This window comes from Sciurus vulgaris, assembly GCF_902686455.1.
Source record: "Sciurus vulgaris genome assembly, chromosome: 17".
Taxonomy (NCBI): domain Eukaryota; kingdom Metazoa; phylum Chordata; class Mammalia; order Rodentia; family Sciuridae; genus Sciurus; species Sciurus vulgaris.
This window is the reverse complement of record NC_136478.1, coordinates 36,857,295-36,881,818: the sequence shown is the minus strand read 5'-3', so window position 1 is coordinate 36,881,818 and position 24,524 is coordinate 36,857,295. Positions and strand designations below refer to the sequence as shown.

Here is a 24,524-nt window from a genome sequence, read left to right as displayed (position 1 = left end):
AATGGAACCACCATTTGACCCAGTTATTTCACTCCTCAGTTTATGCCCAAAGGACTTGAAATCAGCATTCTACAGTGACACAGCCACCTCCATGTTTATAGCAGCTCAACTCACAATAGCTAAACTATGGAACCAACCTAGGTTCCCTTCAACAGATAAATGGATAAAGAAAATGTGGTGTATATATATACAATGTAATATTACTCAGCTTAAAGAATGAAATTATGGCATTTGCTGGTAAATGGATGGAGTTAGAGAATATCATGCTAAGCAAAATAAGCCAAACCAAAAAAAAGTCCAAAAAACCAAAGGCCAAATGTTTTCTCTGATAGCAGATGCTAATTCATAATAATGGGGGGATAGGGAAGAATAGAGTTACTTTATATTAGGTAGAGGGGAGTGAAGGGAGGGGAAAGAGTATGGGAGTAGGAAGGATAGTAGAGTGAAACAGACATTATTATCTCATGTACATATACGACTGCATCACCAATGTGATCCTACAATATGTATAATCAGAAAAATGAGAAATTACACTTCATTTATGTAATGCAGGGAGCTGATGCCTGCATTAACCCATTGTCCAGAATGGCTGTACCCCTACATCCAGGAAATAAAAAAATATTGTCTACCTCCCCAAGCATGGAATTTTGTTTTGTCAGGACTCTGAGTGGGGAAAAAAGGATCTCTTTGAAAACCCAAAATCCTAATCCTGCGCTATACAAAGTCACAGAATCCAAATTTGTTCTTCCTACTTGGGACAGTCCAAAGACAAGAAGTTATCAAAAACTAATTGTAGTTTATGAAATATTGGGGTTCTCAGCAGAGCCAAACTCAGAACTGATATAGGAGGCTATTTCCACATACCGGAACTCACTCACAGAATACATTCTATGCATTCTCTCTCTCTCTCTCTCTCTCTCTCTCTCTCTCTCTCTCTCACTCTCACTTACAGACACACACACACCTGAGTCAGATGAACTCAAATGAGGAATGGATACACCATTAGAGAAGATTAGCAGGCACAGCATCAAAAGAATGAGTGCCCCTGAGAACTCAAGATAATTAAACAACATGAAAAGTGACCCTGCAGAAAGAAAGGAAGATTTGATGAAGTAAATGAATCTCAATTGTAGAAGTTCCCTGAATGAGGAGCAGGATAAGTAAAACTTGATGGAGCCTGGAGGTACTCGTTTTGTCAATTTAGCTTTTCACAAATCGAGTGTTCTGAAGTGTGTGTGTATGTAGGGCCACACAGAGAGTGCCCTAATTCCTGGGCAAGGACTCAGGCCACTGAAACTCCTTTTACCCTGAGGAATCCCTCACAGTCCCTGTCCCTCATACATTGGTGGCCGACTGCATGTCTTCTCTGCCTGGTCTGTGCCTGTCAGATTAAAAGCTTGGTGGGTTGACGGGAGGAGAAATGAAAGGAACTGAAAATCAGTAGTGAACCGGATGACAGACCGAGCTGACAAGACAGCTGCCACCGTTCCTGTGGCTGACAACCGATGGGTCACCACAACACAGGGGAGAGAGGTGCTTCTTGTCACCACCGCCACTGACAGGCTGCACAGACTAGGTTAACAAAGGCTGAAACATAGAAATGGAAAGTTAAGGATGTGAGCCAGGAATCCTGCCAAGACCACTTTCCTCAAGAGGAGCGCACAGGGCTGGGGCTGGGGCTGTAGAGCGCTTGCCTGGCATGTGTTAGGCCCTAGGTTCGATTTTCAGCACCACAAATAAGTAAGTAAAATAAAGGTCCATCAAAAATTAATTTAAAAAAAATAAAAAAAAAAAAAAGGAGAACACATTTGCAAGGAGAGAGGGTTCTCCCTACAGGTCAGGCAGCATATGTGAAGTGGTCATGGAACAATTAGCTATTAATTTGGTCCCTGGAGACCATATGCCCTACCATTTCTCTTATTCGTCTTCAAGATGTGTCTGCGGAGTTCCCTCTTTTTTTTTTTTTTTTTTTTTTTTGCGGTGTGGGGGATTGAACCCAGAGCCTTGTGCTTTCGAGGCAAGCACTCAACCAACTGAGCCAGAGCCCCAGCCCCAGAGTTCCCTCTTAAACCTCTCTGCTGCCGGCATCCCAGACTCAGCTGTGTCCTTCCTCAGTGTGCCTCTACTATGTCCATATGTCTGTACAGAAAAATGCCAGAGTGACTCAGTCATTGGGTAGTGACCCTGCATGTCTTTGGTCCCCAGGACCAGCAGAGGGCACCCAGAGCAGAGTGTCAGGAAGGGGACATTCAGAGGAACAAGGTTACCACACCCCAAATGTTATCTAATAGTGTGACATATGCAGGCATCAAGTTGATTGCATTGGCAGAAGTTAATACACACATGAACTTGATGCCAACCAGGCAAATCATATCAATATTAAGAAAAACCACACAGTAGGAAATGATCAACAGGTGGTTCCTTTCTCCTCCTTCCCCTCCTCCTTCCCCTACCCCTTTCTTCTTCTTCTATGCTGGGGATCATACCCAGAACCTCACACATTTTTTTAAAGATTGTAAACATTTCCTCTTTAATCAAGGCTTTCAGCATGGAACAGATTTCTGAAATAAAATGGAAAGTTTCCAATACATTGAAACATAAATCCATAAGTCACCATATATTCAACGCCCAGCAGGATAAAACAAAACAGTAAGTTTACATGATTCCTGTAACAGTCGGGGTCTGATTCTCAGGTGCCTCATCTGCCAAGTGTGTTCTGCTGGATACGAGCACATGTGGCTTCTGGGGTCACACCCAGCTGAGGCTGGGTCCCCCGAGCACTCATCTGGCAGGGTGGTGGTGGCGGCAGCTCTACTCCATAAGCAGAGAAGTTACCAGCACATTCAAGCAATGCATTGAACATCCTTTAAATATCAAAGTGGGAAACAAGAAGGCAACATAATCATGTTGTTAGAACGATGTTTGCAAATAAGGACAGCTGTGTAAAGCTTGAGGCTCAAAAGTGGCTCACCAGCTTCATCTCTTTGGCTTCTTGGGTAGTGGCCGTCAGAACAGCGAGATGTGAGGTTCTAGTTCATGATAATCCCATCCTGACTGCTGAACACCAAGATTCCTCCATTCAGATTCAGCAGCAAGTGGATTTTAGAGATGAGTTTGGCTGTGTCCTTGGGCAGCACAACACTCCAGTACTTGAGTTCCCTGTCCTTGTTGGATTTGAGTAGTCAATTTGTTTGTGTGACCTGATCACTCTGCCTCTGGGCCTCCAGCACACAGCCAGCCAATCTCTAAACAACTCCCAGCAGCACTGAGCTTTGTCCCCAGCCCTTTTAATTTTATTTTGAGATGGGTCTTGCTGTATTGTCCTCAAACTTGGGATCCTCCTACTTCAGCCTCCTGAGTAGCTTGGATGATGTATAGGTCTATGCCACCATGCCTGGTTCAAAGAGATTCCTTGATGTGGTATAGATCAGAGTTAATTGAAAGTTTTTCACTTCTCCAAACATTTTGGCACCATTTAGACTGTCATTTAATCTGCTTTTCCTAGATTTAAAAAAATCTGTGAGATATCTAAAATATCTTTTTTGGTCAACTCTACAGGAAAAGAGACTCACTAGGAGAGCCAGCAATCTATTTTAAATGCTTAAATATGGCTATATTATTATTATTTTTTTTACAACAGATTTAAACACTTATTTTAGCTACTAAGTTAGTTTTATTACTCCTTAAGACTTTCTGCAAGTGGCAGAGGAACACAAGAGGGTTATGCTGTTTTAATAGAAATATGGTCCATTTGAAATCAGCTTCTATTTAGATAGACTTCAGGATTTAGTCAAAGTGGTTCTTATCAGAAGCCCAGTTTTTGAATTGGGAAACACATTTGTTAGAAGCATGATCCAGCATGCTCCAGTGCTGAAATCATAAGCAGGGCAAGAAGTTCATTAAAAAAAATCCATTTATAAGCTCAGCTAGTCTTCTTTTCATAAGCAGCAACTTCTCTCCTGAATTGGTTCAGACTCACAGCTCCAACGGCAGAGATGGTTCTGCTCTAGGAAGCTCCGACATGATTCCGGTCTATTAATGCCTTGGCAGGTATAGGACTGTATCTTTAATGCAGCTCGTGGTCTAATCTTCCTGCCAGAAAGGAGCCTACAGAACTCCAGGAGCCAAAATTGTTGCTGTAATATGAGAAGGTGAAAAGGAAAATGCCTTTTGCTATCAAGCCACGTGTGCTGGGTTAAGAAACAGATTAAATGTCTTTCTGTGTGCGGTGAAGTGATAGGTACCCAATTTCTGCCTCTAAGAGCTCACAATGTGAGAAGAGCTTGGGAGTGAGTGTGTGTGTGTGTGGTGGGGGGGAAGGTCTGCAGTGTGCATACTCATGGAATAAATGCTTCCTTGGAACAGAGATTTAGTCAGGAAACAAAAGAATTATGTATTGAGATGCTAAGAGGCTGATTTGAAATAGATCAGGTATGATTTAAAATAAACTATGCCTGGTTAGCTCATGGTTTAAAGCCAGTGGTTGAACAGAACCAAAATCGCAAACTAAACCTCATGCGGCCATTTTGTTTGGATTTGGGGAAAGAGTTGCTTCCTGTAAATGGTTCTTAAACTTCCATCTTTGGAGCTGCCCAGGAAACTTTTAAAAATTTTCAGGCCCCATCCCTAGGTTTTCTAAATCAGAGGTGAGAGGATGGAGTCCAGGAATCCTGAATTGGGGAAACACTGAATGGAACTTGGAGAAAGGGTTCAATCTTGGGGCTGACAGATCTGGTTTTGAATCTTGCCAGGGTGCTCTCAAGCAGGTTTCTTCACTGTTCTGTGCTTCAGAACCTCAAAGAAGAGTAACTTTGGGATAGATCAGTGAGGTAGCACATGGTAAGGGCCTCAGCGTTTGGTACAGAGGCTAGATAGACACTATTTGGCATATGGTAATTATGGGATGCTCTCCCATTCCTAATTCTAGAAAATGATGCTCCTGAAACCACTGCCCTGGAGAGGTCTATGGACATGAGGTAGCCAATTAAATCTGGATCAGATCACCTCACAGGTCAGGAAGGTGGCTGACTCACAGAGAGGAAGTTTTGGCATCCTGGTTATTTCTGATAACCTCAGGTTGAATCTGATTAAATGCGTGACCACCCAATCAAAGGCCTGCAGTAGTTGATGGAACCGGTTGAACAGGCCACTGTAGGCCTTGGGACTTCTGATTCACTGAGGGATAGTTCTTGCCCTGGGTCCTGCATGTGATAATCATGCTTTGTGTTTATAGGCCTTCAATATCTTTAGGGTTCACTGGATTGTCACCATAATTGGGGGGTGGCCTGTGGGTGCTGTCCTTGTTGGACTAGAACTAGTGCTCTTCCATCTTATGAGTGCAGAACTGGAGGGAACTCAGGGGCATTTGAAGTCACAGGATAAACATGACTGATATTCCTGGAATGATGATTTTACTTGAAGCCCAGAAGGAATGGCACGGTACTCACCCTGATAATAACTGGTATTTAGGAAGTGTTTGCTTCGTGCCTGGCACTTTTATTCTAATGACAATCCTGTAAGAAAATACTGGGAGGTAGCAACTATCATAATCCTTTGCTGTTGTTTTTTGGTGCTGAAAATCAACCCAGAGCCTTGCACATGTTAGGCAAGATAATTTTGTTTTACTGATGAAGAAAATCCAAGAAGCAGCAAGGTTAAGTAACTAGGCAAAGAAGTGTTGGAGAGGAATGACAAATATGAGGAAAGAGGGCATTCCTGGCAGAAGGCACAGCATGTGCAAAAGCCCTGAGGCAGAAATAAACACAGCTCAAGGAAAAGAGAGGCTGGCATACAGAGAAAGAAACCAAGGGCTGTCAGATCAAGGAGTTTTTTTTTTATGGGCCACAGTGAGTTGTGCTATTATGATAAGAGCAATGGCAAGGAATTTAATTTTTGCTTTTAATTTAACTTTTGTTATGGAATTTAAAAAGCACGCCCCCAAATAGAAGATGAAGTAGTAGACCTTTATGTGCATCACCCAGTGTCAACCATTACAAGAAAGAAAATGACATGAGTAGCTTTGTTACAAAGACAAAGAAACCCTGTGGCTTCTGAGAAGGAGGAATTGGAGGGAGCAGAGTGGATGTGGCAGGCACTGCGGTGATCAGGCAAAAGTGAACACCAGGGTAAGATGCAGATGGACAAGGGAAGCAGGAAGATTCCCAAGAAATGAATGGGAAGGGGTCTTGGTTTGGCTTTTCTCAGAAGGGACATGGATTGGAGTGCAAGCTGTTTAGTTGAGAGGCCAGAAACTATTGACTAGGAAGTGGGGAAGAGAGATAGGGAACGAAAGAAGGCAGGTAGCCCAAACCTTCTCACGTCAGCTTGGGCAGAACAAGCTGCGTAGTTTGCAGGGCACAGTATAGGGTGAAAATTGGAGGCCTCTTGCTCATAAGTTGTTAAGAATTTCAAAATGCTAATGGCAGAGCACAAAGCCCAGCACGGGGCCCTTCTAAGCATGGGGATCCTGCAGCTGCACATGTCACATGTCCATGAAGTGGGTCCTGCCATCAGGTAACCGGAACTTAAACTTACTGGGAAACTTGGTCACATCATGGGAAACACAGGTCTCAGAGGAATGAGGGAGTCTCCCTTCATTGTTCAAAGGCTAATCCTGGAGAGTTCCAGTTTCCTGACACTTCTGGATCTCCTTGCTGAGGAAAGGTGGCTTCCCTGGATTCCTTATGTAGATTCTATAAGTTGGCAACGTGTCAGTGTCCCTACGTGGGACAAGGCTGAGTACCAGGGAGGTAACTTCGAGGCTTCCTGGAAGTCACTTTATTTCACATAATTAAAGTCAATCTCAGTTTCCAAACAAAGAAGAGGCTAAATGAATTGGACCCGCCAGGACCAGGTAGCCCTGGGCCTCTTGCCCAGTAATTGCTTCGTTGTTCTTTCTTCCTTGTACTAGAAGGTTGAAGGGTCCTTCTTGAGACAGCAGGTATGGGAAGGGACCAGGTGGGGCAAGTGGAGGAAGCAGCTAAGTGTGGTTTGAATATGTTGAGCTTGACTCTCCCACCTGAGATATCAAGATGGCTGTTGGCTGTTTGGGTTTTACGCTCACAGGAAATGTCTGGCTGTGGTCGGGAAAGGCACACTATGCGCTCTAAGATGCCTGCTATCTGTTGTCCACAGTCTGGGTTCAGGCTACCAGCCAGCACTGTGGGTTTTATTGAACTAAAGTAGAGCGTTGCTCCCCAGGCCCCAGCAGGCCTGGGTCCCCTGCCCTGTAAGGCCTTCTAGGTTTGTGCCATCACTCAGAGGGAGGAGGGAGGAAGGCTGGAGGCATCTCTAGAGCTCCCCAGGCTCCTCTTACAAATGACCTCCTGGTACAGAGCTGTTCCAATGCTGACCAGGCCTTGAGAGGAGCAGAGAGCAGATAAAACTATCAGTGTCAGGCTGACCTGTGTGGACTCCCTGTGCCACACCCAACTGGGCCTGGGGTGGGGCGAAGGAGAGGAGAGGGAGGTTCTCAAACCACCTGTGCCAACATCACAGTTGTTTTTCCCGTTCTTATCTCCAGCTTGTTTGATGCATTTTCTCTGGGCAAATAAAATGCTAAGTTTGCCAGTGCATATTAAAACAATGAATTTTCTTCCCAAACAGAGACAGGCAAAATGGTGCAGTTTTGCAGAGTCTAATTACCAGGAGCTGTTAAAGTGGCCAAAACTTAGTAAGTGACATGGTGCTCTTACATATTTCAATGTCTATTTAAAGAAAGGGTATCCAGGCTCCATTAGTGTCAAGAGATGCTCCTGGAAGCCACTTTATTTTGCATCATTAAAGTCAATCTGAGTTTCCAAACAAAGAAGAGGCTAAATGAATTGGACCCGCTAGGCCCAGGTAGGCCAGGGCCCCTTGCCTAGTAATTTCTTCATTGTTCTTTCTCATTAAATTGAAGGTCAAAGGAATCATATGGCAACTTGCTTTTTTTTATTTTTTTATTTTAATTAAAAATCATAAATTTACATAAGGCAATGTTGTTTGATTCATTCTGTTATTTTTTTCCCCTTCCCCCCACCCCTCCCACCCCTCTTTTCCCTCTATACAGTCCTTCCTTCCTCCATTCTTACCACCCTCCTTATCCCTAACCCTAAACCTAACCCTAACCCTAACACTAACCCCTCCTACACCCCCTTATATGTCCTCATCCGCTTATCAGCGAGATCATTCGTCCTTTAGTTTTTTGAGATTGGCTTATCTCACTTAGCATGATATCCTCCAATTGCATCCATTTGCCTGCAAATGCCATAATTTTATCATTCTTCATAGTGGAGTAATATTCCATTGTACATATATGCCACAGTTTCTTTATCCATTCATTAACTGAAGGGCATCTAGGTTGGTTCCACAATCTGGCTATTGTGAATTGAGCAGCTATGAACATTGATGTGGCTGTATCTCTGTTGTATGCTGATTTTAAGTCCTTTGGGTATAGGCCAAGGAGTGGGATAGCTGGGTCAAATGGTGGTTCCATTCCAAGCTTTCTGAGGAATCTCCATATTGCTTTCCAGAGTGGCTGCACTAATTTGCAACCCCACCAGCAATGTATGAGTGTACCTTTTTCCCCACATCCTCTCCAACACCTATTGTTGCTTGTGTTCTTGATAATCGCCATTCTAATTGGGGTGAGATGAAATCTTGCTTTTGAAGAGGGAAATCTTTCCAAAAGAGAAAGATTTCCAGAGAAATCTTTCCTGGAGACCGTGGAGGGGCCCAGGAACACACTATAGGGGCATCTGGGCACCGACATGGGCCATGAGTCAACTTTAAGTAAGGCTTTCATGGCCTGACTTTGGGTCTTCCTGGGCAGAACCTTTCTCCTTTCTTGTGCTTGTAAAGAATGTACACATACGAGAGGTTGGGGGTGGAGCTCAGTGGCAGAGCACTTGCCCAGCATGTGTGAGACACTGGATTCCATCTGCAGCGCCACATAAAAATAAATAAATAAACGAACAAATAAATAAAGGTATTGTGTCCATCTACAACTAAAAATATATTTTTAAAAAAAGAATGGGCACATATGAAACCTGTGGGCAAGTTGGAGTAATCTGAACAGAGCCAGAGGGCTTGTCTGTTACTCTGAAAGATTTAGATGGAAAATAGAAGAAATGCAGATGAATGTGTTGCATTTGTCAGTGTGGAAAATTAAACATCTGTCCCGTTAATTAATTTTTTAACTTTTTAATTCAGCTATTTTGACATGGCAAAAGCATAGCTTGAGAGAGTCTTATTTATTATAATTTCATGACTGTTTTACTCAGGGGTGATATTCAACATCAGGTTTGGCATGCACGCCAGCCCCAAAAGGCCAATATAAAGTCATGGCGTGTGTTGGCCAGAGGACAGCCCCGGTTATCATGTTCCCTTTTCAGGAGAGGGAAGAGGAGGGGACATAAGGCAGTGCTCTCAGTGGCATGTCCTTTGCAGTGGTGTCTTTCCATAAAGGGGAGCTGAAACAATGCTGGTGAAAAGCTGTGAAAAGCTGGCATCCGGGGTGAATTCAGTCCTTGGGGGCTGATGCCTGCCTGGCTGCCCACCCCCATGGCAGGCCTGTTGGTACTCGATGTCCTCTAGATACCGGAGTGGCAGAAGACAGATACCAAGGACTTGGAATCTGAAGATGGATAATCCACGATATTAAAAATGACAGTCCAAATTGGTTCCAAACACAAGGATGTACCCGTAATGGTGCTGGTGCTGATTGCCTCACGCAGCTTCATGCTTCAAATGTTTTCCAGTCAAATAAAGAGGCCTAATAGCCATCAACTCTTGTCCAGTATAATTATCATAAATCATTATAAATGGGCTCTAATATTGTTAGGAACATAGATGCATAGCCATGGTCACAGGGAACTGGTGCCAAGAGATTGTTTCACTGAGGGGATGTGATATCACATCACCTTCACAGCCTGCACTTCGCTCAGCCTGTATTTCTCCCAAGTCATCCTACAGGCCATGGAGCAGAGGAAAGAACTGGAATGCAATACCATTCTAGGAGAAAAATCAGTGGGAGATACTTATCTCAGTAAGCACTGTGTGAGCAATAATAATAAAGGTTAAGAGCTAACACTTATTGAGCACTTATTATGTGCCAGGCTTTGTTTGAGGTACTTTACTTCGGTTAACTACCTTATAAAGCAGGCTTGGTTGTTTTATTGATGAGGAAACTGAAGCATGGAGAAGTTGCAGAACTGACCCAACATTATACAGCACAGGTGGGCTGTCCAGGGTTGAGGAATTTTCATCTTGAAATCCATTTGTTTCACACCAATGATTGATTCTTTCTAGGTGTTATAGGGGAAGGAGACTCAACTTCTGCACCTACGGGAATGATTGGGGCTATTAACTTGGAGAAAAATACTCCACATACTGGGTGCGTCTTGCAGACATCAGTTTGAAGATACCAGAAAGGGTACCCTAGTGGTTGGAGGGGTGGAAAAGGCTGGGGAAGGGATATTTGAGCAGAGCCTTGGGAAACAGGTAAGTTTCTCCTTGTTTCCCAAGGCTCTGTTCCCCGAGATGATATTATTGTAAGTTCTAGGTAAGTAAGTTTGCATTACTGCTCTCTTTTCTTTGGCCACAAGATGGATTTATATCAGCCCCTCTGCCCTGCCCCAACTTCTCTGGGAACTTACTGGTCAGGTTCCTTCCTCCCTACCTTGTCCCCCATCATGGACACAAGGGCCTCCTGATGACCCTTACTCCACCCAACTAGGGTTGCCAGATTTAGCAAATAAAAATGGATGTTGATTAAACTCAAATTTCAGATAAGCAATGAAAAAAATCAGTATAAGTAGGTATTGTGCAATATTTGGGATATACCTACACTAAAATACATTACTTGTTGTCTAACTGATATTCAGATTTAACTGGGTTGTCCTGTATTTTATCTGGCAACCCAATACTCAGCCCTCTGGGAGACCTCCCTCAGAGTGCCCAGGGCCCTCCCAGTGAGGCTTTCTCTGGTTTATCTGAAATTCATTTGTACATTCTTTAGAAATAGCCTGAGCACCCACCATGAAGGGGCTCTGGGCTCTCTTCCAGGCACTGGAAGCCCCCTCTGTTCAGTAGGAGAGAGGGGACACACCCCTTAGCAACACTGGTGCAAGAAGAGAAGTATCAAGTACTGCCAAGCATTGATGGAACCTAGGGTGAAAAGTTGCAGGACAAGGTGTTCTTGAGTGGGACCTTGAGGGAGGGTAGCACCTGTTGGCCAGGGACAGCGAGGGCAGAATGAAGCTGTGGGGCTGGGCTCAGATGAGTTGGGTGCCTCTGGTGCAAAGATTGCGGAAATAGCATCCTTGAGCACGGTTCCAGGAAAAGGGTTCCTAGGAAAGGGTTCCCAAGGAGAAACAAACAGTCCTCAACTATGGCCACCAGAGGGCGCGCTGGTTTGTGAAATGATTTTCCTCTATGACCAGGAGGAAAACAGACTGTTCTTGCTGGTCAGAGATTCCATTAGAACCAGGTCAAAGAGGAGAGAAAATCTTGGGCACATTTTCTCCTCTCTGACAGCTGAGGATTTTTATGAAGCCCAATAGGAACATAGACGGCTCCTTTTTGGGTCACAGGTGTCTCCCCAACATCTACTGTGAGACCCTATACTCAAAGGGTGCTCAGTAAGTACAGAGAGGAAGGGAGAGAGGGAAGAAGACAGAGGGGTCCGACCTAAGGCTTTACACACAAGACACTTGATAAAACACTCACTGAATGCATGGCCCCCAGAAAGTGAAAGCAATAGACCCCTTTCCTTCCACATGCTTATTGTATTGATTCGTGGTGGGTCCAGGGTAGAACGTGGGAAAAAGAAGTGGGGGGAGGGGTGGGAAGTAAGGGCGACCCTTCAGAAAGAGAGCGAGATGGTGGATGTGGTCGGGAAGGAATGGTACATTGGTTCCCAACCATACCGGGTGACTTTGGAGAGATCGCATAACTTTTTTTGAGCCTCAGACTCTTCCTCTGTAAAATGGAAGTACACTTCCTACTTCAGTGGTCAAATGGAAAAATAGGTGTGATCAAGTCACCGTGCACTGTAAACTGGGAAGTGTATGTGAAACAGGAGCTGTTGTCATTGTTACTTTTCTTCTTCCCCTTAAAAAAAAATCAGGGGAGTGAATATGTTGAATGAAAGAAAGGAAGGAAGAACAGAAGGCAGACAGGGAGGAAGGAGAGCAGATCTCCCTGATGTGATCTGCCTTCCTCCTCGCTCCTCTCCCTGGTAAACTTTCTAAAGACCAACCCCCAGGACTTGCATTTTCCTATTTTTCAAGAAAGAAGAAGTGTCATTCATTATTTGACAAGTGTTTGCAGAATCCATTTGGCTCTCCCAGGAAGGCATTTTCTAGGGGGGTTACTGCCCTGTACACCTCCAAATTCTACACTGTGTAGGGTTAACGAAACATTTTTATGGCAATATTCTAATTTGTCCCCTAGGTGACCTTGGGCAGGTGCAGGACAGAATTCATTTAACCTTTCTCCATTTTAGAGATAGAAAGTGTTCAGAAACACCAAGTTTTTGACCAAGGTGACTCTGTAATGAGGGGTCAGGGACAGTCTCTTTACGAAAGGTTCGTGTAAAGATTTGAAAAACATAACAGGAAGAAATGATCTTCTTTGTCAAATAAATGAGCAAACTGTGGGGGGAAAGTCCATGTTCTTCAGTGGGATGAGAAGACTCAATACACTTTGACCATAGAAGGCCATGAAGCTATTTTTGTGACTGATTCTTGATTTTCAGTGCTGGGGGTCAAACTCAGGGCCTCACGTATGCTGAGCGCCACTACCACTGACCTACATCCCCAAGCCCAGCTTGTCCAGCTCTTGAGATAATAGGTGTGGCTGCCGTCACGGCACCCTCTATGCACTGGGTCCTCTGCCAATCTTTCAACACACTTTCTTACTTAATCGGCACAATGAGATAGGTACTTAGGGAGGTTCTGTGACCTTTACGCAGCTGAGCAGTGTGATGGTGGGCTCTGAGCCGGGGTCTCCCTGACTCTAGACCTGTTCAGTGCATGTAGGTGACAGAGAATGTTTGTGGACAGGCTGAATGGATTCTCATCCTGCCAAGTCATCTCACAGTGATTTGGTTCTCTACTCCAAGAAATCTTCTTGCTAAGGTGGCACCTCTCTTCTCTGACCTGGTGAAAGAAAGGCTCCTGAAGGCTTGTTGAGTAAATGAGCAAGAAAAGGAAATCTCTGTATGTGCTTAAAAAAAAAAAAAACAAAATTTCATAGGAGCTCAGATTTTTACCCGTGTATGAGAATAACTCTGAGAAGATGCTAACCAATTTTCAGTGGTCACCTCTGTGGGGAGTGGGGACAGGTTGAGGGAAAACTTCTAACATAATTCTCCAATTTTGGCTATTGTCTGAATTTCTTATAATGATCCTTTAAAGGTGTCTTTTTAAACATACAAGTTACTTTAAGAACATAGGAAAGGCATTGTTCATTATAGTGAAAATTTAAAGGTTACCCAAAATGCTCCCTCTACCCATACGTCCTCCCCAATTCATCCAGCCATTTTGCCCTCCCAGCTTAACCTGGGGTGTGATTGGGGGTTCAGGCACATCCAAGAATGGGGGTCAGTGTTGATTTGAGTCAAGGGAAAGCTAGTTGTGTGGCTGTGGCAGGGTCAGACCCTTCCCCACAATGTTTCCTGGGACTGGAGCTGGAGGTCTGTGTAGGTGTGTGGGCACTCCCAGACACAGATGGACACAGATATAAAGGTCCCCCCAGTGTTTCACTCTGGCCTCTACTTCACAATCCACACGTTCCTCTATGTGCACAGAAGCTTCATTTCCTCCTGGGTGGGTTCTGCTCAAGATGAGGGGAACAGATGTGATTCCCATCCCAGCTATCATTTCCAAGGACCCTCATAGTTAGGATTTCCCCTGGATTTGACCCTGATGATAGGAAAGGGCTAGGAAGGGGGATTCAGGTTCATCTTGTGTCCTGAAAAACCAAGATACTGGGCAGTCAGTATCTGCCATATTCCAGGAATGTTCCTGTCATTCCTTTTCTCTAGGGGGAGGCAGTGAAGAAGGGCTTCTTTCTCTTGCCTTCCTCCTCTGGAGCAGCTTAGAAAGTGTGAGCACCATTTGGGTGGAATCTCAATTTGGTGGTGAGCATGTTGGTATGTTTGGACACGTGTAGAGAAAACTTTGGGGGAATATGTCCAAAATGTTCCCTGTGGTTAACTCTGGGTGCAAAACTTGTGGGTAAGTGACAGTTCCTTCTTTTATCACATTCATGGTTTGATTTTTCTTTGTTTTTTATTGTCCACAGCCCCATAGATAAAATCATCCAGAGAGGAAGAGATACAGGACAAGCCAGAATAAAAGAAAAACTAATGAAGAGAGATTAAAATGAAGTGAGGAGAAGTATAGGAGAGGCCGAGAAGGTATGAAGAGGCAGAGGACAGAGGAGAGAATGGGGTGTGCCCAGGAGGTCTGGGCATGAGCCATTGAGTGGCAGCAGTTGGCGTCCTCAGAGCCCACAATCTCATTAGGACCAGTAGGCCTGGCATGGATTAAGCTTGCAGCTGCTCAGGGGTCACCTCCAGATGGTGGGCTCTGTGGGCAGCTCCAGCATCTCTGCTGGTAATGCAGCAGATATGCAAGATAGCTGAGCCAGAGCAGCTGTTAGAGCACAATTTTTCATGGGGTTCTCATATTTCTATGCAGCTCATGAGCAGAGGCACCACTGCCTCTGCTCCAGGCAATCTTTCCTAGGATGTCTGCATAGTAGAGCCTTAGAAATGAATGATAGGGTTTCCTCCCAGAGCAAAGAGCAGCTATACCTACTGCCCATTATAAAATATTCTGTTCCCCTAAACTTAGGGTTCCTTTTGTGAGGTTTACATGGCTCATACTTTCTGTTGTATATTAGACAATGTTCTCAGAAACACAGGGAAGCAGTGGAGATAAGAGGTCTGACTCTGAAAGGCAGACTGCACAGGCTCACGTTCCAGCTCTACCACTGTACACATGTGCAGGAACAAGTTACTTTACACAGTTAATATATGCTCTTAGAGGTCAACTTGGAGGCAGCAACTGGAAGGAAATACAAGGGAGGCTTCTAGAGCCAGTCATATTCTCTGTCTTGAGCTGAGTGCTGGTTATACAGGTATGGAAATTCATGATGGTGTCTCTCTGTATGTCAATTATTTTCCAATAAGAAGTTAAAAAGGAGTGATTGGGATGGATATGTTTAATTTGAGCTAATGAGACTAGGTTTCTTTGGAGCCTGAAAATGGTTGTTTCAGAAAAATCCATAAGATCTTATACTTTTCACAAGGCAAACAATGCTTAGAGAGTTGGATGCTCACGAGATGAGCAAAGAGAGCTTAGAGTCATTCTAGCAAGTTTTGTCCAGTGACTAAGAGGAACAGATTTGATAATCTTTTGTGTGTGGGCTATACTTTGTGGTTTTTAAAACACTTTCATACTTAACTGATCTTCATGCATTAAGTATGGAAAATTATTATTTTAGTGGCTGGTGCTTTTAAATAAGGCACCAACTTTAGGAAATTCCTTGATAGTCCAGTATGCAGAGGGAACATAATATTGTGGAAGGTGACAGTGAAGCAAAGGGATCATCCAGTGTTGGGCAGGATGGCAGAAGCCTGATTTCTTAACAATAACAAGTAACTTTTAAATAGATGAATGGATAAAGAAACTGTGGTATATAAACACAATGGAATATTATTCAGCCATAAAGAAGAATAAAATTATGGCATTTGCAGATAAATGGATGGAGTTGGAGAATATCATCCTAAGTGAAATAAGCCAATCCCAAAAAACCAAAGGCTAAATGTTTTTTTCTGATAAGTGGATGATGACACATAACAGTGAGGGAGGGCAGGGATAAGAGAAGTATGGAGGAAATTTAGATTGTGCAGAGGGAAATGGGGGGGAGGGGAGAAGGAAAGATAATGGAATGATACAGACATCATTACCCCATGTACATGTTTGATTTCGCGAATGGTGTGAATCTATATTGTGTACAACCATAGAAATGAAAAGTCGAACCCCATTGTGTACAATGAAACAAAATGCAGTCTGAAAAAATAAAATTAAAAATGATATTAATTTTTTAAAAAGTACCATTTATATGGTGCTTTCTCTGTAGTGAGCACTGACTTAGGATCCTTCACCAATTCACAAGTACACTCCATACAAAATTATTAAATCCTCCATTTCTCGGGGCAGTGATGTTTTGCTTGTTGCAGATCACATGCCCAGCATAAAATGTTCCTTCAGGGAAATCGAGGAGGGAGGCTGAGTTGCAGAGACCTGAGAACAGCCTCGGATGTGAGATGCTGTGACCATGAACCCGAGTTCATTGCTCGCCACTCGAGAAGGCCAAGGACTTGAGGACACATTGTTGGGACAAGGACCAAAATTCATTTGGAAAGTTAGCAAATCAAAGAAGATGGAGGCTCTTGCCAACAAGGCTCCCTGCTTAGGGCTTGCAGGTAAGGCTTACAGAGGGAGTGCTGGAAGGCACATCTGACAGTGGGCGCCACGTAGTCAGATTTTGGGTAGTCACAAGTTTCAGGTGGTCTGCTTTTCTGATGCACAGGCTGCAGTCATCTGTAGGCACTGGAAGTTCTGGGGTCTTAAAGTTCCTGATTAGAAGGTCTTAAGACTCATGTCATTTTAGTTTCTTTTCCCAGGAATAGCTAACTCTGCAGTCAACCATTACGATACAAAAAGCATTTGTCATCAGAGAACAGCAGAAGATAACGGAAAAGCAAATTTTTGCTGGGTAAGATAGTGAAATGCAACTACACTCAGAAGAAAAAGTTTTAACCTGTTAGTTGCCTTCATTTGGAGATGTCATTTACGGCAGGGCTAAGAAGAGACTAGTGATGTATTACCCAGTGTGTGACTTCCAAAACTAGTGATTTTTGTTTCTGTGTGTGTGCAGTACTGGGGATTGAACCCAGAACTTTGCACAGGCTAAGCAAGCTCTTTGCCACTGAGCTACACCTCCACCCCACCTTTTATTTATTTTTTATTTTCAGACAGGTTCTTGCAAAGTTGCCCAGGCTGGCCTTGAACTTGTGATGCTCCTGTCTCAGCCTCCCGAGTGAATTTTTTGAAAGTCAACTAAGAGTGAATTGAAGTGAGTTTATTTAGGTTTTTCCTTGGCAACAATACTGATGAGCTGGAGATGCCCACAGGACAAGAGGTGCCCCTGAGTGCAGCCATCCACAAGTATTCACAGAAATCTTGGGGGAGGATATTGGATTTCCATTGACAAGCTATCTGGGGTCCCAGCCAATTTCATTTAAATTTCAAAGAACAGCAGGACTGCAGCTGGCATCTGGGTTATACTCACAACAAACTGTGAGATTCGGGGAGGAAGGATTTATGATTCTATTACAGATAAACTAGCCCCAGAGAGGTTAAGAAACGTACCCAAGGTCATGCAGTCAGTATAGTACAGTGAGATTTGAACTATTTGTTGTTAAAATACCTACAGAAGATTTTTTCCCTAAAAGTGTAGAGTCCCTGTCACCTGGGTCCCTAGGTGATCCTGATTCCTGCCCTCCCCAAGGCTGGGAAAGTTCATTCACCCTTCCTTTTCATCTGTGAGGTGTTTGCCTTCTTTGGTCTCATTAAGCCAGAGGGGTTTCCTAGTTTGTCATTGAAGTACCTCAACTGTAACATGTATGGAGCCTGCACTGCGCCCAGCTTCCATCTGGCCCTGGGCAGGCCGACTGGTTCCTCCTCCTGCAGAAGTCATAGGAGGGGAAGGAGAGGGCAGCTGCCCTCTGAAGGAGCTGATAAGAGGGTCCAGGAGGACGAAGAAGGGGGCTGGGCTACAAGTGTCCAAAGTCCAATCCTGAGACCCTCCAAAGACCACCGTCTTCAAGGAGGGGCAGAGTGGTGGGAGATGGGGGAAGAGAGTGTTCCTCACTTGTGACAACAAAACTCCAGTCTATAAATAGCCATCAGAAATAGAGCAGAGAGAGAGGAGGAGAGAGAAAAAGTCATTTGTAGCTTCCATTTAATTCAATAGTGGTCTTTTTCTTCCTTCTGAGACAAGCTATTTGATTCTGTTCACAGTGGGAAAAAAAAAAAAAACACAAAAAAAACAAAAACCATCTTGAATTATCAAATAATCTATTCAGTCATCTTGATGCCTCTCAGAGCTGGTGATTCATATCTTAGGTGGCCCTCGTCCAGGGTGTGTGTACAAGTGGGCGGCTTCTGGGTGTAGAGCAGGGACAGCAAAACACCCAGGCCCCTGCCCTCCCCTCCCTCTGACAAAGGTACCTGCAAAACTAATCAGCACCAGCAGCCAGAGTGGGAGAAATTCATTAGCAGATCTGGTTTTGCATAATTAAGTTGTTGGCATTAGCAAATTAAGTCTGCTTGGCTCCCCTCATGGTAATAGCCATTAGAGAAACATGAGGAAACACAGACTCATAATCCCAGCAGTTTTCTGAGATGATAATTAATAACAACAATAAACTGCTAATAAGACTTTACAGTTTTCCCTTCCATTCACATTTTCTTGTTTGTTCCTCACAACTGGAGAAGAGGAAGTGGATTTGGACTAGTCTCCCTTCTGATGGCCAATGACACTGAGACCTGGGCAGGGACCCGTCCTGGGCAGGGCTGCCTTTTCCTACCATCCTCACTGCCTGTCTTGGGCTGTCCTTGTGAGGCTGAACTCAGTGGCCTTGTGAGAACCAGGGCTCAGGTAGCACCTGTGACCAAGGCTCTGCTCAGCCACAGCTTCCTGGTGTGCACCTTGGTCCTCACTTGACTGAGCAAGTCCATCTACCAACAGCAGTGACAATAGTAACAACAAGTAAATATGAATATGCTAATATTTGTGGAACATTTCCAGCCACCAGTTATGTTATACACAGTCTCATCGAAAACTCACAGTTGCATCCATATCATCTTACTTCACTGTGGAGGAAATGAAGGCTCAGAGAAGCAAGACAGATCCCAACTGGAGTGATTTCCTGGTCCCTGCTGAGTCTCCTTTTGCTGGGAATAATGTGGACACAGGATAGTCTTAGTAACTTTCCCTTTCTCACATGACATGTCCCATGACTTGTCCCCCTTGCTGAAGTTGATTGAGCTGGGAAGGGGCTACTGACCCAAGTTTGGCCAATGAAAATCTCTATCTTGGTCTCATCAGGCTGGAACTAAGGCAAGGGAAGCTCTGGTGACGGCTGGCACCATGCAACCCTGTTCTTCCTATGTGGAGATGCGGAAACAGGGCAGGGAGGGGTGAGTAGCATCCTGTTGTATTTGAGTCTTCATTCTAGTTGCTCCTGAGCACATGGGTGATGAAAAACTGCAGAATCCTTCCAATAAGCACCACCCCCTCCACTTTTGAGTTAGTTGGATTTGGGTTTCTGTTACTTGGAACCAAGAGCCCTAAGTTTGGACGTTGGATGGGCTCCCATAGGCAGTATTTGGTATGGCAGGGACTGGAGTCTTTCTCTCTCTGCCATGGCTTCTAGGGTCTCCTGGTCACTTAGGCATGTCTGAGGGAACAGGGACAGCAGGAGCAGTGCTCTAGTTCTTGGTGTCCCCCTGGCAGTGGTGACTATAAGGCCTATGCCCTGCAAAGGGCCCCAGTGAGGGGCAGATGGTGCTGAGGCCAAGTCCTCAGCTGAAGCCCAAGTCACTGCACTCGTGTGACACAAGGCTCACTCACGCCACCCTTTTGCTCTGGGCAGGGCTAGAAGAAATGGACATTTGGGGCTTTGTGTTTTTGAAGGGGAGGAGGCCACCTTGAGGTTGGAAGAGTGAGGGAGACAAAGATGTCCATGAGCTCCCTGGTCTTTGTCCTGGGCCCTCGCCTGCGACTGGACTCTGCGTGCCTGGAGCTCTTACTATCTCACCTCCTGAGTCAGCATGAGGAGCCTTCCTCCCCTCCCCATGTCCCTCCTGAGTGGTCAGGATCCACTTTCAGGACGCCTATCTCCTGTCCATCTCCCAGGGCCCTGTGGAAAGAAGGCGCAGGCTCTCACTATGCCACAGATCCCCAGTCCAGCCACTGGAGAGTGCAGCCGGTGCACCTGGCATGGCAGTGAGTATGCAGGGGCTGAGGCTGGACCACCCAGACCCAGGCCTCAGTTGTGACCTTTCGGGTGCTCTTTAACCTCCGTATACCTCAGGATTCTAAGACCATAGCAGACAAATGGCTGACGGGAGGTAGCTGTCCTATGGGATAACTGCTGGGCCTCAAGACATTACAAGCAAAGTGCTGAGCTCAGGGGATTCAGCAAACACAGATTAGCAAAGATGGGGTACAGGTAGAGACAGAGGAAGTGATTTGCCCAAGGTCACTTCATAAACCAGGTCATGGCTGGGACCAGAAGTCAGCCTCCCCGCCCTCACCAGCCGCTGGTTTACCTCCTAGAAAGACCCAGGAACACTCAGCCTACTTCCTTCCCCGTGCCCACCCCAATGCCAAGAGCTTTTATGAAGGGTACGTGAGTCCTGGGCTTTATGTTTGGCAGCTGCCATGGGAAGGGAATTGTGCTGGGTAGGAGGTGATGTATTTCTGAGTGTTCATGTTTATTAAGTGATTCAGGCAGACACTTGTGATTTATTGACATTTCAGAAGAAGCTGACAATCCTCCCTAGTCAGCTCCTTCTTTCTCAAAGGTACGGGCTTCAGGCCTCCCTAGCACCCCTTTGAAGGTGGAATGTGGATGGGGAACCGATCATGCTGCCCAAGGTGTTATTTGCTGAGGGGTGTGTGGTGGGCGCTCCCTCCTGCCTGACAAATATTCCAGTCAAGTTGACATTACTCCCTAAAGGGTGTGCACTGCAAGTTGGTATCCATGAATGGAACAGGGTAGGCACACGCATGTCCTGTCATCATGGGTGACAACAAAGAACAAAGAGCCAGATTCTGGAGGGCAGGGCTGAAGACTGCTACTGGCCTTTGGGAAGGTGAACCTCTATCTCTCATTTTCTATCTCAAAGATCTCTAGATCTCTTTGATTTCTTTTTTTTAAAACCAGGATAATTGATTATCATTATAATAATTTAAAGATCAATAAAGAAAATCTAACAGCAATCTGGAAAAAGGTCTTAAAGAAGAAATAAAAGGATGAGGGAAGGAGAAATACAGCTGGGAAGGAGTTCCAAAGCATCACCAGGTCCCAGGGGAGAGTAGGATGGGTACTCTAGCGTGCTAGGAGGTCAGATGTGTCCACCTTGAAGTAATATTGTCCCCAAGTGGGTCAAATGGGGTAGTACTATCCTGTGTCCACAAAACACTGCTGGGTCCTACAAATGTTTGATGCCAACACATGCCTATAAGCTGAGTAGAACAAACATCATCACATTACTTCCCTTTTACAGGTAAGAAAACCAAGTCTTGGAGAAGAGACCATGACTTTCGCAAGTGCATGTTGATGGGGAAGGGCAGGACCTTGGCTGAGCCCCCGATAACCCATATGGTACCTTTATGAACTCAGTCCTGCAGATGCACGACTGAAGGCTGAATCCCATTTGCTGGCTATTTGGGGACAGAAAGCACCCAACTGTTCCTGGCAAACCTGGCCTGGACTCGAATCATGACTTCTGAATTCCAAAGTCCCAGTTCCTTCTACCACTAGAACAGTCTCAGGACCAATGAGGCATCAGAAGGAAGGTCTGGAACATCATATGAGAAGGCCCCTGGAATCAGCACAGAAATGAACACAATTTGATCTTCAACCACTTGGTCCTGGGATGCCCTCAACGAGGTGTCTCATCAAGACACACACTGAGAATCACTGTGAGTCGGAGCTGCTTACAGGCTATGTGCTCATCCTTGGTGACAAGTGACCGGCAAATGCCCAGAGCTTGGTGGAGACTTCTTTACACTATTTACTAAGACAATCAAAAAACTTCTAAAACATTCCCATCTCCTCATGTCACCACAACAGTTTCACTGTGGAAGGTGGCTTTCAGTTGGGTACTCTCCTTAGAAACTCTTCACCCACCCCATTCCCTCCTACTCACTGAAACTGGAAAGGGGTGAAGTCAGCCCCCAACTGCTTCAGTCAGGAGGAAAGAACTCTCCCCTACAGCATGAAGTTCATTGGATCCATCTCTGCTACTGGAGTCCGGATCAGATGGTCAGCAAGAACTTGGTGAGTAGGCCTGGGGGTGTCAGCCATGAGCCCCCATAGCAGGAAAACAAAAGATGAAGATATAGACAAAGAGATGGTCCAACTTGGTGGTCAAGTTTCATTGCTAAAAGTCAGGAAATTAGACTCCTTATTGTAGTCTTATTTCTGTTCATCTGTCTATCCATTTGTTCACACATTCTCCATCCAACAGGAAGCATCTACTTTGGGTAGAAGTGTCGAGTGGAAAATGCACGCAAACCCAAGGGAAGAGCTGATTCATAATAGTTCTGCCCTTGGTGGACTGAGTCACTGCAGTCCTGTTCCAACTCTCAGAGGCTCCACCTGGTCAGCATCTCATCGCACACAGGACTTGGGGAAGCTGACTCACATCTCCAAAACCCTCAGAGACTGAGGCAGCATGATTCATTCACTAATCAATCACCAGTGAGAATGATAACTGCCTGAAGGCCAGAGATTTGTGTGACCTGATCAGCACCTCCTCCTTGCTGGCCAGTGGTGTAGCAGGCCTGGTTTAAGAAGGGTCCATGGTGGGCACACATGACAAGGGATTATTTAGGGATTCCAGTGATTTGTGCATTGGGAAGTGAGGATCAAAGGCATCCCCTAACCCCCAATGTGACCCTGCCTTACTCCAGAACCTTTAGCTCAAGTGTTTCTTATTCTAATTATCTGAGATGGGGTCCCATTAACTTTGGACCCTGCTCTGAAAGGTATGGTCCACCCAGTTGCTGGTTTACCCTTTCCTATGCTTTCAGAGCCAGCCAACTTCTATATTTTTATACGCTATACTTTTAGAGGTCTCTTCCTGGTTCTTTCTCTGCACTGCAGACATATTGTTTCTTACAGATGACCAAAGGAAGCCATGACTGGAGCTGGTGGGAAAAGGCTCTTGCACCCTGGGTGATACTGTTGAGAGCCACAGCTGTGGTATCCTAGGTTTCAGGGACCTTTGGCTCCCTTTCTCTTTGAGTGCTGTTATGGATTGGATGTAAGGTGTCCCCCAAAAGCTCACATATGAGACAATGCAAGAAGATTCAGAGGAGAAATGATTGGGTTGTGAGAGTCTTAACCCAATCAATGAATTAATCCCTGGTGGGTTTAATTGAGTGGTAACTGGAGGCAGGTGGGGTGTGGCTGGAAGGAGCGTTTCATTGGGGGTGTGGCTATGGGATATATATTTTGTATCTAGAGAGTGGTGTGTCTCCCTCCACCCTCCCTCTCCCCTTCCCCTCCCCCTTTTTCCTTCCTGAAATCATGTATGTGAGCTACTTCCCTCTGCCACACTCTTCTACCATGATGTTGAGCCTCACATCGAGCCCCAAGGAATGGAGTCAGCCTTCTATGGACTAAGACCTCTGAAACCATGAGCCTTCAAATAAAATTCTCCTCCTTTAAAATGCTCCTGGTCAGATCTGTTAGTCACAGCAGTGAGAAAAGCTGACTCAAACAGGTGCCCTCCCTGGAATCACTCATTCTCTGCTGTTCTCCCTGGGTAATGTGAGGTCCAGGATTTTGTGGTGTCTCTGGGTAGTGAGGGTCCCACTTTCTTTCATACCCTTAATCCATCCAACACTCAGCAAGGAGTTCATAAGGGCTGAAAATGGGGTTAATGTTTACATTTTAGTAGGTTATTTAGTAGGTTATAAGGTGAAGGAATGGGCTTCCTCACAGTGCAGATCCAGCAGAAGTGAGCATGCTCTGGTCCCTGTTGGAGCTTCTCTCCATCCCTCACCAGGGGGCACCTAGGGCAAACAATCTATCCCTTCTGAACCTCCATTCCTTTGTCTGTAAAGTGGGGATGGGAAGTAGCAAAATCTACCCTGCTGTGTTGTGATATAAGCCTTAGAACTGGGCCTGATTCTTGTGAGGCAATTACTCTGTGGGTGGGGGAGCAGATGCTGGAGACTGAGCACAGGGCCTTGCACATGCTACACACTGTTCTACTACTGAGCCATCCCCCACCCCCATCAGCTCTTATTATTACTTAGCCTCTCCTCTGAAATGGACTTTTTAAGAGGTGTCTCTCTCTGTCTTGCTGTCTCTCTATCTTTCATACTTACTTCCTGCTCCTGCCATGCTCCTTGGGAGCACAGTTCTTCCTTCCAGGAAGGAAGTGCCTAAGGACTTTGGGCATCTCACTGTGGGCCTTGGGTTTGGCTTGAGCAGTGATGTTTCAGTCCAGAGAAGGCTACACTTTCTTCTGTTTAATTAACTGAAATCTTTGCATCCTGATGAGTTCTTGTCAAGAAAATTGCTCTCAATCACCTATAGCTATTTTCCTTTCTAATGAGTGTTAATTCTCAGAATGTTGCCCTAATTGTATTGTATTGTGGCTTATGAGACGGTAATGATAGTGGGGGCTTCTGTGTGTGTGTGTGCGCCCGTGTGCGCT

At 45.1% G+C, this 24,524-nt stretch overlaps 1 protein-coding gene across 1 annotated transcript in view; it reads left to right on the top strand.

Moving 5' to 3' along the window:
• Nucleotides 1-22,215, top strand: part of LOC306647993 (uncharacterized protein) — a 69,601-nt gene extending 47,386 nt beyond the window's left edge. Inside the window, exons 2-5 of the mRNA XM_079117667.1 lie at nucleotides 16,266-16,480; nucleotides 16,682-16,773; nucleotides 19,171-19,262; nucleotides 21,357-22,215. Coding sequence (XP_078973793.1) covers nucleotides 16,333-16,480; nucleotides 16,682-16,773; nucleotides 19,171-19,262; nucleotides 21,357-21,360 — 336 coding nt within the window. The 5' untranslated portion in view covers nucleotides 16,266-16,332 and the 3' untranslated portion in view covers nucleotides 21,361-22,215. The remainder of the gene's footprint in view (nucleotides 1-16,265; nucleotides 16,481-16,681; nucleotides 16,774-19,170; nucleotides 19,263-21,356) is intronic.
• The last annotated feature ends 2,309 nt before the right edge of the window (nucleotides 22,216-24,524 follow it).